At 36.5% G+C, this 17477-nt stretch overlaps 1 protein-coding gene across 1 annotated transcript; it reads right to left on the bottom strand.

Annotated features, from left to right (window-relative positions):
* Window positions 1-731: 731 nt before the first annotated feature.
* On the bottom strand, window positions 732-1695 carry LOC138145865 (large ribosomal subunit protein eL6-like). The gene has a single exon (XM_069067477.1). The coding sequence runs from the start codon at window positions 1643-1645 to the stop codon at window positions 815-817; it is 831 nt and encodes a 276-aa protein (XP_068923578.1). The 5' UTR covers window positions 1646-1695; the 3' UTR covers window positions 732-814.
* Window positions 1696-17477: the final 15782 nt, after the last annotated feature.

Below are 17477 nucleotides of genomic sequence, written 5' to 3' on the forward strand. Positions count from 1 at the left end.
AGAGAGAGAGAGAGAGAGAGAGAGAGAGAGAGAGAGAGAGAGAGAGAATATATGTAAACTACTTTCCAATGTTAGAATCTTATTCTTGAAAATTTCCTCTTCAACTTGGCACTACTTGACCTATTTAGCTCATAGGGTGCTATCTCTATATAAGTTCCATAGCTAAGAGCCATTCTCATAACAGGAGCTTTCCTTAGTCACTCACTTTCACAAATTTTGATATACTTCTTAATTAAGAATCAATCGACTGTAAGCTTCTAGATATGAGAAGACATCCCTTCCTACTCCTTTGTAGTAATGGGGCCCTGGAGAACACATCTTTTTTAAAGCATTTTTCTGTTTTTCTGATTTTTTTCCCTCCTTTTCCTAATTTTCTTTCAAAAAAACTTCATTCACTGAATAAGTTGTTGTATGTGAATATAATGAGATACTATTGTGGTATAAGAAATGATGAGCAGGCAGACTTCAGTAAAACCTGGAAAGACTTACACACACTGATGCTGAGTGAAGTGAGAAGAACCAGGAGAATACTGAACACAGTAACAACAACATTATGTGATGACTGACCTTGATAGACCTAGCTCTTCTCAGCAATTCAGTGAACTCAAACTCCAAAAGACTCATGATGGAAAATGCTATCCACATCCAAAGAAAGAACTGTGGAGTTTGAATGGAGACTGAAACATACTATTTTCCTTTTTTTTTCTTTTTTGTGGTTTTTCATCTTTGTTCTGACTCTTTTTTTCTTTTCTTCTTCTTTTTTTTTTTTTGCTATTGCAAATATTTTAATAAGTGTTCTCTGCAAGCAAGGCATTTAAAACACCAGTTTGTGAGGATAAACTCCACTGGAGAGAGAGAAGACAGAACGCAGGTAGCCATGGAGCTGAGGTATTTTCTTGATTTGGGGTAGGATCTGAGAGTCTACTGTTTTCTGATCAGCCTTGCGCTGCTCTGTAATCTCGTATTTCTCTTTTTCTGTGTCAAAAATCTCTCCTTCTTGGTGTCTAGGTTTACGGAGCCTCTTCTTCTTGAAGTAAGCATCAGTAAGATGATTTGGAATTTTCACTCCTGAAAGGTTAGAAGTAGCAATAACAAATTTCTGATGGGTCCTTCTCAGAGGAACACGGTTGATGGTCAGAGGTCCAGTCACCAGTAGCAAGCCAGTAGCCAGCTGCTTCAGGAAAACCACTCGCTTGCCCCTGTGGCGGCCAGTGAGCATGATCAGAACGGTACCTGGCTTGATGCTAGCTCGGAGTCTCCTCACATGCTGGCTAAAGGGCTTTTTGCCATGACTGAGCAGCTTTCTAGGCACATCCTCAGTAGGGTAATACCTAGGCATTTTGCGAATCTTTACCACTCGAGTTCCTCCATTCTTATCGCCACCAACAGGCTTTGAGATAGTAGCAGGCACTTTTTCTTTCTTCTTCCTTTCAATCCGGGTTTTTGGGGCAGCGTATTTCGGCTTGTACATGGCTCTCTGGGAATACATTGCAGACCTGGAGTATCTACCAATCCCTCGGGCCAGGACTGGGTTCCGACTGCAATGCTTTCGAGGCTTTTTGACCTTTTCAGCTACATCTTCCTTTTTGTTCTCTTTTTTTTCCTTTTTGACCTTCTTTTCCTTGGGTGACTTTTTGTCCGCCATCTTGAGAGACGGGAAAGAGAATTACAGTCCGGACTTCCGGTCTATAAGGGGGGGGGGGGGAGGGAAGTGAGGCGGGGAGAGCCCTGACTCTTTTTTTCACAATATGATTAATGTGGAAATATGTTTAATATGATTGTACATTTATAGTCTATATTGGATTGCATTTGGTCTTTGGGAGGGGAAAGAGGAGGAGAAGGAGGGGGAAGAATAAATGTCTAAATCTTATAAAAGTGAATGTTGAAAATGAAAAAAAAAACTAGATAGATAAAAAAATAAATGAATGAATGAATAAAATTTTTAAAATCTTCATTCTATTGGATGATTGGGAGAGAGAGAAGGGGGAGAAATGCATGTAGAAATAGAGGTTAAGTTAAACCAAAAATATATCAATAAAATGATTTTTAAAATCAAAAAGAATGCAAGCTGAATCAATAATAAAGCACTAAGAACAACAACAACAACAACAACAAAAATAGTGAGACAACAGTTTTAAAGATAGAAGAACCAGGAAAAGTTGGTGGAAACTAGGTCTCAAAACCTTTCAGCAAAAGCAAAGTCCTATGTATTTATATCCTCTCCTACCATAACTTGGCTTTTTTTTTTTTTAAAAGCAATCGGGGTTAAGTAACTTGCTCAAGGTTACACGGCCAGTTATTTCTGGGTGTGATGCTAAGTATCTGAGCCCACATATGATCCCCAGGTCATCCTGACACTGGAGCCGGTGCTCTTACTCTCTGAACCACCTGGAATCCCCTAAATAATTTTGCTTTGTTTACAGGAATAAAAATATTATTTTCAGAGATGGCAATTCATAGATCTAACACTGGAATTTCTTGAGGTCATGTATCTAACCTTTCCATTTTATAATAGAGGAAACCAACTTGAAATTAAGAGCAGCATGTTTCGAAGATGTGATTGAACCTAGGATTTCTGACTTGACTCAGTGCCTTTCCTATTATTGTACTAAACTGCATTTTTCTGGTGGATTTTCCTAATGAAATTAGTGATATAATGATGATTGCAGTATATTTCATAACATGCAATAATTAAAATGTTGTGTATACATCCGTATATGCATAGGAGGTAGGGGAAGGAAAAAGCCCACTTTTTTGCGAATACCTTATTTTCCTGCCCAAAAGTAATAACTGGTATGCTATTAGAGATATCACTTAAAATAATAATGGTAATCATGCTAATAAATATTGATTTAGTATGACACACAGTTTTTTTTGTTGCTGTTATTTGTTTTGCTTCTGGGCATAGCAGCTAAGTTTATTTGTCATGTATTTTTCCTTTATAGATCTACAACAGATTCAAAAATACTATCAAACTGTTGTGACCACCATCTAATATAATTCCTATCATAGTACTTTTGGTAGATTTTATTTCCTTTTTTAAAAATTTTCTTTTTTTATGATTATTAAGTTGGCAAAAATCAAGAAATATGATCATTTTATCATATGATCATTATATACAAGGAACATAAAAAGGAGAATGGTATATGAAACAGATTTTCTTTCACTTTTTTTTTTACATCTATAGCAGATTGGATAGTTTATTTCCAACCTTGTTCTGCTAGTCTGCCTAACATGGGGCTTCTTTATGCCCTTGTTCCTTTGAAAACTTTTATTAATGCTCTTTTGTTTCTTTTTTCATATAATTGTCATTTCTTCTCATGAACCCTAGCCCCAGTAGGCAGGGGGACCACTCCTCATAACAAATAAATATAATCAATTAGAAAAAATCCAACTATTAGTCATGTTGGAAAAAAAAGTCTCATTCTACACCTAGAGCCCATCCTATCACTTCTAAGAAGTTGAAATAATAACAATAATACAAATATATATCTTTTTCTTTCAATGCTAATCTCTTTTCTATTTGTTATAAATTCTATTTCTACTAGTTTTTCTTTTTATTTTCTTTTTAGAGTTCATTTGATAATTTTTTTCATTGTATGCCAACATCATTAGTCTGTTCTTTCTTCAAGTTGTAGCTCTAAAATTTATTTAGAGTTATTTTTTACGTGTATTAGAGGAGGTATAACCTGGAGCCTCAGGGAAGTCCTGTTTCTATTCCATCTTCTATACATTTTCTCTAAAGGACTGCTTTGGCGATATCCCCCAAATTTTACATACTATCTCATTCTTGTCATTGTCATTTTTTAAATTATCTAAATTTCCATTATTTGTCCTTTGATTGATTTGTTTGTCAGGATTAAATTATTTAATCTCCCTTTAAATTATAATCTTTCTTCAAAACTTATTAATTGATTAAAATTTTGTTGTTTTTTTGTGTTGCAGCCAATGATGCAAGATGTATATAATGCTTACTTATGTGTAAATGATTGACTCAATCACCCAACCCTACTTAGCTCAAACATCTTTATTAGGTAAGAAAACATCTAGATTGAATCAATTAATTTGAATTATGAACTAATGGGCATCAACCAGAAACATTTAATCAACTATGCAAAGCCAGTTTAATTAGATGTGACAGGAAGGCTTTTGGATTGGTTGAGGGACTTCATCATGCCCTATGGGGCTTATATAAAACCATCGGGTTAGTTTTAAATCAAGATTTGCATATCTGGCTGCTTAAGGTGAAAGCCATTTAGCCAATCCTAGAGAATGAATGATTTATGGGTAAAAAGAAGAACTCCAGCCTTGGTTACACACTGGTCTCCTCACATTGATCAAAGGAGGGTCTTGTAAATTTGAAAGGATCTAGGGGATTTTGTACTTCCAATAGATATTCTAGCAGTGTACCAAGAACAACTGGTTTCAATATCTGCATTGAGAGCCAGAGACATCTTGGATGCAATGGGAAAAGGAAATTTTAAGGCTCTACCAGGAATGCAGCAGAAAGGACAGGCATCTTAAGGGCTCTAGCAAGAGCATTTCCGGGAGATCAAGCAAGATGCAAGTAATGCCACCAATGCTTTGTAAACTTGATCTCATTTCCCTTGAGACTCTGTATGTATTTGTGGTAATGTAGGCCCCAGTTTCAGGGGAATGTTTTTGTAACAACCACTTTTTATACTCTCTTAGTTAAGTACCCATTTAAAAGCTAATTAAATGTAGAAGACTAAATGCTATCATCTGCTGATGAATTAAGGTGCAGAGAGGAGAGAGGAAGAAGTACAGGGATGGTACCATACAAGTCTGGTCATTTGAAAAACATTCTTCCCCATCCTCCACCCCCAAACCCTTTAGCAATCCTGAGGGAAGACGTGGCAGTTGCCTTGGTGAACCTAACCATGGAAACAAAAGTAGGGCAAATAAGTCATTCCCCCACCCTTACTTTTTGCCCCATACAGAAATATAATTTAATTTTTTTCCTTGCTTACATTTTTAGAGGTGGTCTTGTAATCTTTGTGACCAAAATATTTTCTTTCTCTCCTCTGAGTCTCTATCTGTAGTTGTTTTGGATTTGTTCTCTTCATCTAGGTTTTGTTCCTGAGAATCTCTTAACCCACCTTATTTCTTTATTATATTGGGTGTTTGCTTTACTTTGGTCTTATATTCAGCCTGTATTGCTGGGTTAAGCCTTTCTGCCAGACTCCACTTCAATTTTAAACTATTGAATAGACCAAACCCTTTTGGTTCTGCCCCAGATTTTTGGAGTTCTTACTGCTATCTTCTACCTACATTCAGCATTTCTGGATTTATGGCTCTGAAAATCTCAACTCTCTAACCCCCACAATGCTGTAGCCACCGTAGCCATCCTTGAGTTTTCTTAGATTATTGAGGACTTCTGGTCTGCCTGGAGATTCCTTAGATTAGCATCAGGTCTCTTAACTTGAGCTTTCATTTGCTCTCTTGGTAGGACCCTCTCTCAATGCTCTTTTTTTCCTGTAGTCCTAACTTGGATGAAGGAGCACATTGCTTTATTACTTTTGATTTCTCACTCATTCAATTTGATTACTTGTAAAAATATCTGATAGTTTAAATATGAACAAGTCAGGGTCTCCCTAGGACCCTTTCCAAACAAATCTGTTTAGATTGCTTAAATTCAACATGTACAAAACAGACTTTATTATCTATTCCCCTAAACCCCCTCCTCTTTCAAATTATCTATTTCTGTTGAGAGTACTACTGTTTTTCTAGTCACAAAGATTCAAAACCTCAGTTTCATCCACAACTCTTTATTCTATTTCATCACCCATATCCAACCGTTGCCAAATCCTGCCATTTCTTTCCATAGAACATCTCCTCAGTATTCCCCTTCTCTCCACTCACACAGCCATAATGCTTATTTAGAACCTCATCACTTCTTGTCTGAACTATTGTGATAGCATCCTAATTGATCTCTCTGCCTCAGATCTCTATCTACTCTAATTCAGAGTATAGCCATGTCACTATCTGACCATGTGACTTCCCTACTTAATATATTTCAATGGCTTCTATTATGCCCAATATCAAATATAAAATCTATTTGTTATTTATAGATCTTTACATCTTGAACCCTTTCTTCTTTTCCAACATTTTAATATATTATTCCCCTCCATCAACTCATTTCCTTTGGACTGGCTGTTCTCCAGATCTGAGATGTTCTTCCACCTCACCTTTATTTCTTGGATTCCTAGTTCTTTTTAAATCTTCAACATAAGCATCGTATTATCATTAGGCCTTTCCCATTAAGGTCACTTTGGATATATTAACTTGTATCAACTTTTGGATGTACCTTTTATACCTATATATGTGCATGTCATTTCCCCCTTTAGAATATAAACTGGTGGGCAAAGATAGCTTTTATCCAATCAACAAGAATGTATTAAATATTTGCTATAGGCTTGTAATGTGCTAACAACTGAGGATACAGTGGCAGAAACATGACACTTCTTGCCCTCAATGTACTTATGTATCTGGAGGAACAACACATACCCATATGTTATTATTGTAGTTCAGCTATTTCAGTTGTGTCCAATTCTTTGTGACCCCATTCGGATTTTTCTTGGCACAGATACTGCAGTAATTTGCCATTTCGTTCTCTAGCTCATTTTACAGATAGAGAAACTGAGACAGAGTTAAGTGACTTGCCCAGGATCACAGAGCTGGTAAATATCTGAGGCCAGATTTGAACTCAGGTCTTCCTGACTTCAGGCTGGGTACTCTATGTCTTATGCCACCTAGACACCCTTGTATGTATAGAAGTAGATCCAAATTATATCAAAAGCAAATGCAATATAGTTTGTGGGGATGTGGATAACTGTGTGGAGAAGAGGTTTTAGTAGTTGGGGTTCAGGAAAGGTGTCATGTAGAAGGTGTTACTAGGGCTGAAATTTGAAGAAAATCAGATTCCTAGAGGAGACGGTGAAGAGGCAGTGAATTCTAGGGATTAGGGGAACAGCTCTCAGAAGAGACAGGATAAAATATCATTTTTCAGAGTTAGAAAATTCTGGAGTAGTTGCTTTCTGTTGACACTGGAATCTCCCCTAAGTAGATTGTACCCGCTCTGCAAGCTCTAGATAAGAGAATATCAGGCTGACAAGAAGCACTAAGTATTGAATACACAGATAGAGAAACTCTTATACTAATTAATTCCCAGTATTATGTTTTATTAACTGCACATTGAATAATGTGCAGACTGGTTAAATAAAGGTAATCAGGAAATTGGCTCTTTTACTTTCCTGCTGAGAGTTATAAACAGAAAGTTAATTGTTCTAAATAGCAGGAGCTGTCTACATATTCCTGGTTTTACACCTCCACCTTAAATGAACCTTGTCATCACAACTTTTATACCCTCACCAATGACATGCCTAGACTTTTAATTCAAAGTGCCATGGGCATTCTAAGAGGCAAGTCAAAGAGTAACTGGTCCCCCAAAGACATAGAATGGAGACATTGCCTGCTGGTGCTGAACTAATACAGTTCATTTTCTGATGCTCACACACTGATATACTGAACTAGCCCCTGGGCTGTTACTTTTTAAGTGAAAAGAGCCTTCTTACTCTTGGGAAAGCTTTTTGGCAAATGTCGAAGAGGACCCTACGTGCCTTGATTTGTTGTTCAAGGCACATATGTGACTGTGGTGAAGTCCATGCTTTTTAAATTCTTGGAATCATAGATTATGAGTGACTGTCAGTAGCTGCTATGCAAAACCAGACAGTGTGTACAAAGGAAAAATAAAAGGAAAGAAAAACCTATATTTACAAACACACTCTCTCTCTCTCTCTCTCTCTCTCTCTCTCTCTCTCTCTCTCTCTCTGTTTTTCTCTATTTTAAAAAATGTATCATTAATATTTTGATATTTTTTAAATCACATAAACTCATTTCTGGGAAAACAAATCCTCTTCCAACCAACCACATTAGACCTCCCTAGTAACGGGGACAAGCAGTTAATCAAAAACAGCCAATACAATGACCATATCTGACTCTATATACAGCATTCTGCCTTAATAGTCCTCCACCTCTTTCCTGAGAAGAGAGAGGTGAGTTTCATCATTCTTTCTCCTGGACCATCATTGTTTTGTTTTATTGTTTGTTTGTATTATTTTGTTTTTTAAAAAAATTCTTCAAATCTAACTTCTACCAAATTGTTTTCCAATTTTCCAGCAATTCTTTCAAAAAGGGAATCTTTCACCTAGTAATTTATATTCTTGGGTTTATCAAACACTGTGCTGCTGAATTTCATTGAATTCCTTTTAGTAATCTTTCCATTTGTGTTGTTTCATTCAAATGATGTATATTGTTCTTTTGGTTGTGATTTTTTACTCTCTATCAATTTGTAAAGATCATTAATTCCCTTCTTTAAAAAACTCATATTAAAAATAATAATAACTAGAATTTTTATAGTTATTTATGGTTAGCAAGATATTTTACCTTTATTACCTCATTTGATCCTAATAATAACCCTGAGAAGTGGGTGTTATTATTAATTATCTCCATTCTACACAGGGAGAAAATGAGATAGAGATTAAGTTACTTGCCCAGGATAATACAGTTTGGAAATCTTTAAAGTCACATTTGAACTCAGGTCTTCCTTTACTCTAAGGCCAGTGGTACAGCCACTGTGCCACCTATTATTGTTTCTTACTACAAAGAAGATGTTTCCATTATATTTGCATGCAACTTTTTTTTTCAGTTTTTCCTCCTATTGATGGGTACCCATTTTATTTTTATGTCTTTAATACTATAAATAGTTCTATTAATATTTGTTTATGCATTTGACCCTCCTTTCTGTCTTTGATCTCCCTGTGTTATGTATCCAGTGGTGGGATAGGTGTATTGGGGATTTAGTCACTTTTCTTGTGTATATTTTCAGGAGTGTTCAAAACCTTTCCCTCTCAACTAAGGTACAGAAAACTTCTTCATTGAATCCATCAATCAAAGATATAAACTTGTTTGTTAACAAGTCTTGAATACCTCTAATTAATTAATCAAGGTTATAAATTGGATGTGAAAAAATTCTGAAAAAATTTTGAACCTGGGAAGTTGCCTTTGCTTGGTATTACATATTACATTATGGGAGAGGGCCTTCCACCCCTCCAGGATCCTTGGCCTTACAATCTCAATCTAAATGGCCATGGATCCTGGAACAAATAGAGGCACTATGCTTTGTAATCCTGCCGACTACGCCATAATGTAATGTAATACCAAGCAAAGGCAACTTCCCAGGTTCAAAATACCAGCATAGGTGCTCTCTATTTTATTCAGTGACAAACCAAGAACAGAGAAGATCAAAACATGACATCATTCAAAATACAGTATTTACTAAGTATGATTAAATAATCTCCAAGGACTACCCCATCCCAGGACCTTCCAATCATTCAATCAATTACAAAGTCTCTGTTCTAAATACTTCTCCACGCCTAGGCTATATCTTAATTAAGTCCACCACAAAGCCCCTCTTCTCAAATGGAGATTAGTTTCCAAACATAAGTAAAATACATTCATTTGCTCAACCATAGAACACAAAAAGGTCAAAAGTTCCCCACCTCTGGATCACAATTGAATCTACCCCAGAGTTACATCAAGTTTAAACACAGCACTTAATACCCAAATGGAGGTCTTTTCTTCATCTTGACACGAGGCAAGTTCTCAGCAATCTTAGTTCCTGGAGAGACAAGGCTTAGCAAGGCCATAAGATACATTGCCAGTCCCTTCATGAATTTATCCTCTGTCTGTAGAACAGTCCTAGAACCCCTGAACACATTAGCAAAGCCCTCTCCCAGGATTTCTGTAAACATACAACAAGAAAATCCTTCTTCAGGGCTTCTGAACCAACAGAAAGGCTCCCAGACCCCTGCAACAACAGTACTGTCCCTCACCAGTGGACAGTATTCATTCTGTCTGCAGGACAGTCTCCAGACCCCTGCAACAACAGTACTGTCCCTCACCAGTGGACAGTATTCACTCTCTGTCTGCAGGACAGTCTCAGGCCTTCTTAACCAAATGCCAGGTTCCAGGACTTCTTCAACAGGACAGTCTTTCACCAGTGGACAAATCTGGCAAAATAACATCAAAACAGACAGACAAAGTACCAGCAAAACAGCCATGTCTCCTTAGTCCTTGGCAGCTCAGGGGGCAGGTCTCAAAAGTCCAGGGCAATTCAAAGCGGCCACCAGCAATCCTCTTAGTCTCTCTCTCTCTCCACGAGGTGCAGCTACCAAAAAAAGATCTTCCGCCTCTCTCCAGTGTCTCTCCAAATCTACGTCACCAGCTCCTCCCAGTTCAGGACTTTCTTTTCACATCAACAAGCCCATCCCACAGGTGGGATTAACAAACTCTGGGTTTTAATACAATCAATTTGAAAACCAAGGCAATACAGGGGAATCTTTAATTGCCATTACTATCACAGAGGGGAAAAGAGGTAGCTGTATTCTAGATGCCCAACTAGTCAGATCCAGTGGGAATTTGGAGAGGGAAACCAAAGGGAATACATAATTTTAAGTAAATTTTCATGCATGCTGGGACTAGTTCATACCTTAGCCAACAGTATGATAGTGGGTCTGTGTTCCTTTTTCTCTCTGTGTCCCTCACACAGCTCTCTCTCTCTCTGTCTCTCTGTCTCTCTGTCTCTATCTCTTCATTTTTGCCAATTTGCAACATGTAAGATGAAACCTAAAGTTTAATTTCTCTTTCTCATAATACCAGTAATTGAAATAATAGGTGTGTCCAGTACAGTTTATCAGGGTATTTACTAGGAGATATTTTTTTCTTATAAGACAAACATTGATTAAAGTCTCATTCATAAAGGATATTATTTTAGTTCATCAATCAGACAAAAGAAACTTTAACTGAAGGATAAGTTTATATTTTTTTAAGTTGTAAATTCATATGGAAAAGAATCATGAAAGATTATAAACATTTTCATCTCATAAAACAGATGAAAGTAAAATCAGGACTGAGGTGTTTTAATTTCCTCAGTGAATAAAACAGTTTCCTTTTATTTCAGAAAACAAACACAATATTTAATAAGCCTCTGCCAACTAAAATTACTGGGACATTAAAGAGATTAATCAAGACGAAAAGTGTTCCATTTTTTCAAGCAGATACTTGCTACCTTAGGTTCTAAGTCCTGTGGGTATCCGTTCTTTCCATTTGATTTCCTGAGCCTCCACTGGTGTTCTTCCCATTAATAATCAACAGGCAGGATTAAATAGCTTTTAGCAAAGGCATTTCTGTTGGGATTCTATTTCCCATAAATACATATAATAAGATTGGGCTCAAAATTTCAGTACATTGCTTGTGAGGTACTTATATAGGATAAACATGTGACAAAGGGGAATAAAAATGGCTGGTATTTCATAGACTGGAAGTATTTTTTTTCTCTATATCAGATTTTCTTCTGTGGCTCATGGGGATATGATCTTAGAAGCTATCCTATGTCTAACCTCAGGTATATGCCTCTGCTAGTACCTGGGTACATTGTCTCCTGGCAGTTCAATAGCTCAACTGAGACTACCAGAGGAAAGAGAAGAGAAAGTCCTTCATTCCCTAACATGTTACCCTTAGGTAGAGGGGCAGGGGTCTGAATCCACAAAAATATATACAAAAAAATACTCTAGAACCTATATTTCCAAATGCTGGATGACTTGTCGTTTTTATATAGATAGAACCAAGAAGAATGACTGATTCTCTCAGGCAATCAAAAAATATTTCCTGTGTCAGTCATTCCCTTTCAATGTCAAAGGTCTTTTAATCCTCTCACTTTGATTAAGGGCATACTGCCACTGTGGTTGGGTTGCAGTAAATGTTAACACCCACTTTATAATTCTTGGTTACACTATGTTCTTTCTTAACCACATCAATTGATAAAATTGATGAGAAGAATACTCTTTGTACATAGTTGTTTATGTGTATGTTTATTTGCATTATATACACATATATACTAATAAAAGTAGCTTTGTACAAATAATATTCTTATCATTAATATTAGATAAGACATAAAAAAGGGAAAGGAGAAATACATTTATATAGTACTTACTATGTGCCAGGTTTAATTCTAAGCATATTTACAAATATCTCATTTGATCCTCACAAAAAACCTGTGAGGTGTCATTATTACCCTCTTTTTACAGTTGAGGAAACTGAGGCGAACAGAAATCAAATGATTTGACCAGGGTCACAGAGTAAGTTTCTGAGACTGGATTTCAATTAAGTCCTTCCAAACTCCATGTCCAGAACTCTCTCTACTGTGCTACTACCTTCCTATACAAAATGAATAAAGGGACACGTGCTCACCAAGGATCCTTCGATCTTTTAAGGAGAACTGGGACAAAATTCAAGTAGAAGAGAGAATCCTAATGAATAATGAGGTAACACAGATACTGCCATTGTAGTCATATCAGTTTTATTTTCAACAATTCTTGGAACACTTCAGTCTTACGGAAGAAAACTCAATAGTTGGGCATAGATAGAAAGATATATATGTGTATATATATATGTATATATACACATATATATTAGTGTGTATATAATAGCTGTATAGATAAATATGATATATGCAAGTACATATCTACATGAAAGTAGTATATATCTGTGTGCATATACATATCACTTATATACACAATCAAATTTGTAGAATAACATATTTTGGGTTACCCCAAAATTTTGCTTTACCAAATGACCTTTTATAATGTTTCCCTTTGATTTCTACTTTTTTTTTTTAAAGAGAGAATGGTGTGATATAATTGATTGTCCTTAAAATGTAAAAGGTTTTTCTCTTTATTATGGCCACAGTTTGTTGTTTGGTATTATTTTGGACTAAAATGTTTCTTGGCAAATTAAACTTTGGCTTCTTTTTTCCCCTACAGCCATACTATCAAATCTTGTCATCCATGCTTTATGATCTGCTTCCACTCATTCTGGGAAACTTCCCACCTTGGTTTCATGATGCATAGCAATTACAATTTTTATGATGATTTTTTTCCTAGAAAATTTATAATTCCAGAATTATGCTTTCACACAATGACTTTCAACTCTCCACTATTATTTTACAAATTCCCATGTGGTTTGCCACTCTTTGGGATTTTGATCTATAAATCTCTTTCCTCCACATTTTTGACTTTTAATTATTTTTCAGAAAATCTTACTATTTTGGCACACATTCTCTTTGTCTTTTGTTTAAAACTCTATACTCTATTAGACATTGAATTCTTCCTTATAAAATTTTACTATCAGGGGTGGAGCCTCCAATACCTGTAAAATATAACTCTAAACAAATTATAGAGCTACGCAACACACAAAGTGACAGAGAAAAAAAATCTCCAACTGAAGACAGCCTGGCTGGGTGATAGGAAGGGTCTATCAAACCAGACTGGGAGCAGAGCACAGTCCCATGTGAGCTGCATGGGCCCAGACTCAGGGCAGCCCCAAGCAGCAGGCCAGACTGGCCAGAGCAGACTTCAGCAGAGTGAATCATGAGCAGCTGTGGCCATTTCCAGACTTCTCAACCCATAAACACCAAAGAGAAAGTAAAAGGTCAGTAGGGAATTCTACTGGAACTGGGTGATGGAAGAGTGTGGTCTGGCCCCTGCCCTCAGGTTGGGAGGTACATAGCACAGCAGCTGCCTCCAGAGTTCCTGGACTGCAGATCATAAGGGGACCAAGCAACCATTCAGAGGGTAATAACACTTCTTTGACCTGCTTGGATCTGGGTCGAAGTATTGGGCAGTGGTCCTGGGGTAGGAAACACCACTGTGCCAGAGATTGTTATGGCTGTAGAGAGAGTGCCCTTCTCATAACTCTGGCAACTACACAAACCCCAAATATTTGGGACACAGCTCTCTCCATTCTGAAAGCAGAGTTCTACTATGGCAAAGAGCTCAAAAGTCAAGTAATTGGCTGTCAATATGTGCAAGCTGAGGAAGTGCAATCAGATCATAGAATCCTTTTTTAAGGACAAAAAGGACCAAAACATGGAAGCAGAAGAGGACAAAAAGGTCAAAATTACTGCATCAAAAGCTTCCAAGAAAAATATGTACTGTTTAAAGGCCATGGAGGAGCTCAAGAAGGATTTTGAAAATGAAGTAAGAGAAGAGGAGGAAAAATTGGGAAGAGAAATGAGAATGATGCAAGAAAATCATGAAAAGCAAGTCAACAGCCTGATAAAGAGAACCCCCCCAAAATACTGAAGAAAATAACACCTGAAAAATATACTTATTCAAGTGGCAAAAGAGGCACAAAAAGCCAATGAGGAGAAGAATGCCTTAAAAATCTGATTTGGCCAGATGGAAAAGGTATTTAAAAACTCACCAAATAGAATAACTCCTTGAAAATTAAATTGGAGAAAATGGAAACTAATACCTTTATGAGAAATCAACATACTATAAAATATATCCAAACAAATGAAAGAATGGAAGGCAATGTGAAATATCTCACTGGAAAAACCACTGACCTAAAAAATAGATCCAGGAGAGATAATTTAAAATTTATTGGACTACACGAAAACCATAATCAAAAAAAGAACCTAGAAATCATCCTTCAAGAAATTCACAAGAAAAATTGCTTGATATTCTAGAACCAGAGTGCAAAATAGAAATTGAAAGAATTCACCAATAACTTCTTTTTATTTAATTTTTTTTAAGCAATGAGAGTTAAGTAACTTGCTCAAGGTTACATGGCCAGTTATTATTTCTGGGTGTGGTGCTGAATATCTGAGCCCGGATTTGATCCAGGTCATCCCGACACTGGAGCCGGTGCTCTTACTTGCTGAGCCACCTGGCTGCCCCTAAGCAATTGGGGTTAAGTAACTTGCTCAAGGTTACATGGCCAGGTGTTTCTGGGTGGGTGCTAAGTGTCTGAGCCTGGGATTCGATCTCCAGGTCTTCTCAACACTGGAGCCGGTGCTCTTACTCGCTGTGTTACTTGGCCGCCCCTCACCAATAACTTCTTAAAAATATATACCAAAAGAAAAACTCCTAGGTATATCATAGCCAAATTCCAGAGTTCCCAAGTCAAGTAGAAAATATTACAAGTTGTCAGGAAGAAACATTTTGAGTATTCTAGAAACACAATCAAGATAATATAAGATTTTGCAGCTTCTATATTAAGGGATCAAAGGGCTTGGAATATGATATTCTGGAGGTCAAAGGAGTTAGGATTAAAACCAAGAATCGCCTTCCCAGCAAAACTGTATATAATGCTTCATCAGAAAATATGGTCATTCAATATAATAGAGGAATTTCAAGTATTCTTGATGAAAAAAAAAACAGAGCTGAACAGAAAATTTGACTTTGTAATACAAGAAGCAAATGAAGCATGAGAAGGTAAACAGGAAAATAAATCATAAGGAACTTATTAAAGTTGATCTATTTACATTCTTACATGGAAAAATGATAATTGTAACTCATGAGACACTTCTTAGTATGAGGATAGTTGGAAAGGAATGTGTGTGTGTGTGTGTGTGTGTGTATAAATGTATGTCAGTTGAATGGGAAGGGGCATCTAAAAAATAAAATTAAGAGGTGAAAGAGGAATATATTGGGTGAAGGAGAAAGGAAGAGATAGAATGGAGTAAATTTTCTCATATAAAAGAGGCAAGAGAAAGCTGTTACAATGGAGAGGAAGAGCAAGGAGGTGAAAGGGAATGCGTCAAACTTATTCTTATTTAATTTGGTTTAAGGAGGGAATAACATACACATTCATTTGGGTATCTTATACTACAGGAAAGTAGGGGGCAAGGAGATAAGAGGGGGGATGACAGAAGGGAGGCCAGATTAGGGGAGAGGGTAGTTAGAAGCAAACACTTTTGAAAGGGGACTGGTTCAAAGTTGAAAATAGAATAAGTCAAGAGCAGGATAGGATGGAGGTAAATATAGATAGTCTTTCACAATATAACTACTATGGAATTGTTTTGCATAACTACACATTTATAACTTATATTTAATTGCTTGTCTTCTCAGTGATGGTGGGTGAGGAGAGAAGTGAAAGAATCTGGAAATCAAAGTTTGAAAAACAAATGTTATTTTTTTTACATGCAATGGGAGAAATAAGATATACAGTCACTTGGGTATAGAAATCCATCTTGCCCTATTGGGGGGGGGTGGGAGAAGATATAAAAGAGAGCAGGTTGGGGGAAGGGGTATTTAGTACGCTTGCTATCTTGGGGTGGGCATAGGGGAAATATGAGGAGAAAATTTGGAAGTCAAAATCATGTGGAAATGAATGTTGAAAACTAAAAATAAATAAGAGATTAAAAATTTAGTTTCTGTAGTATGTTTTACATTTTCACTTAATTCTTTTATTGCTTCTTTGAATCATTCTCAACATTGTCAGGGTTGATCCAATATTGTTTTAGGGGGTCTTTCAGAATACGATGCCAAATCTTGATATTCCTCAAGATTTTTTTTTTCTACCAAATTTTGTTTGTTGTGTAGCCCTTTAATATTAGGCTGGTGTGAAAAATACTTCTTACTTGGAAGGAGGGACTGAAGAAAAATAGAAGGCACAAGCTTTTTATAACAAGATAGCCAGGAAATTTTAATCTTGGGAAAAAGTAGTGAGTCAATGGCAAGGGACTATATTCCTACCATCTACTGCATATAATCACAAACACTGACCCACTTAAAAATTGGTCTATCTGTATAGAATTTGCTTTTTTTCCCTCCAAGTATCTGTATGTTATGCTGTGATAAATGGTTGAGTTGTCTTTTCTCCATTCTCTCTCCCCTGTCTCACTGTCTGCAGAACAACTAGAATTTCTATTATTCAGAGGTTCTCATTCTAATTAATCCTTAATTATTCACTATCTGTACTTTTATAAGTTTTTTGTCTTTATTGCCAATTGCTGACTGACTTGTGATTTTTATACAAGAAAAATGACTGATTCTCTCAGCCAATCAATATCCAGTTCTTGGCCATCACAAAGAGAATTGTTATAAATATGTGAAAATATGTTTAATAGGAATGTATATGTAAAGACTATATCAGCTTGCAAGCCATCTTGGGGAGGGGTAGGAGGGGAAAAATTAAAACTTATGGAAGTAAATGTTGAAAACTAAAAATAAATAAACTTAAAAAAATTAAAAAAAGTATTTCACCTCCAAAAAAAAAAGGATGAACTGTAAGCTTGTAGCGAGATCCCTCAATGACTGCCCAAAGAAAGATTTACTTGCAAAGCATTTGTTAATTGAGACAGCTCTTTTAGTTGCTTATTTTTTTTAAGTAGGGAGCACAGGGCTCATTTCCCCATTTTATCCATCCTTTTCATATTTTTGTGATCTCTTTGGGACACAGCTGATTATTTTCAATCTTTTACCTTCTATACACCTAATTCTTTTGTCCTTTACCTCCTCCACACAGGGACCCCACACCCCTCATTCCCAGTCTCATATATACACTTGGTCATACGACTAGAATTGTCCAAGATGTGAGACCTTCATGGGGCA

The sequence above is a fragment of the Petaurus breviceps genome, unplaced genomic scaffold (genome assembly GCF_028583685.1).
Source record: "Petaurus breviceps papuanus isolate PSGF00001 unplaced genomic scaffold, PetGlider_PUasm1.0 90750, whole genome shotgun sequence".
In the NCBI taxonomy this organism is placed as follows: domain Eukaryota; kingdom Metazoa; phylum Chordata; class Mammalia; order Diprotodontia; family Petauridae; genus Petaurus; species Petaurus breviceps.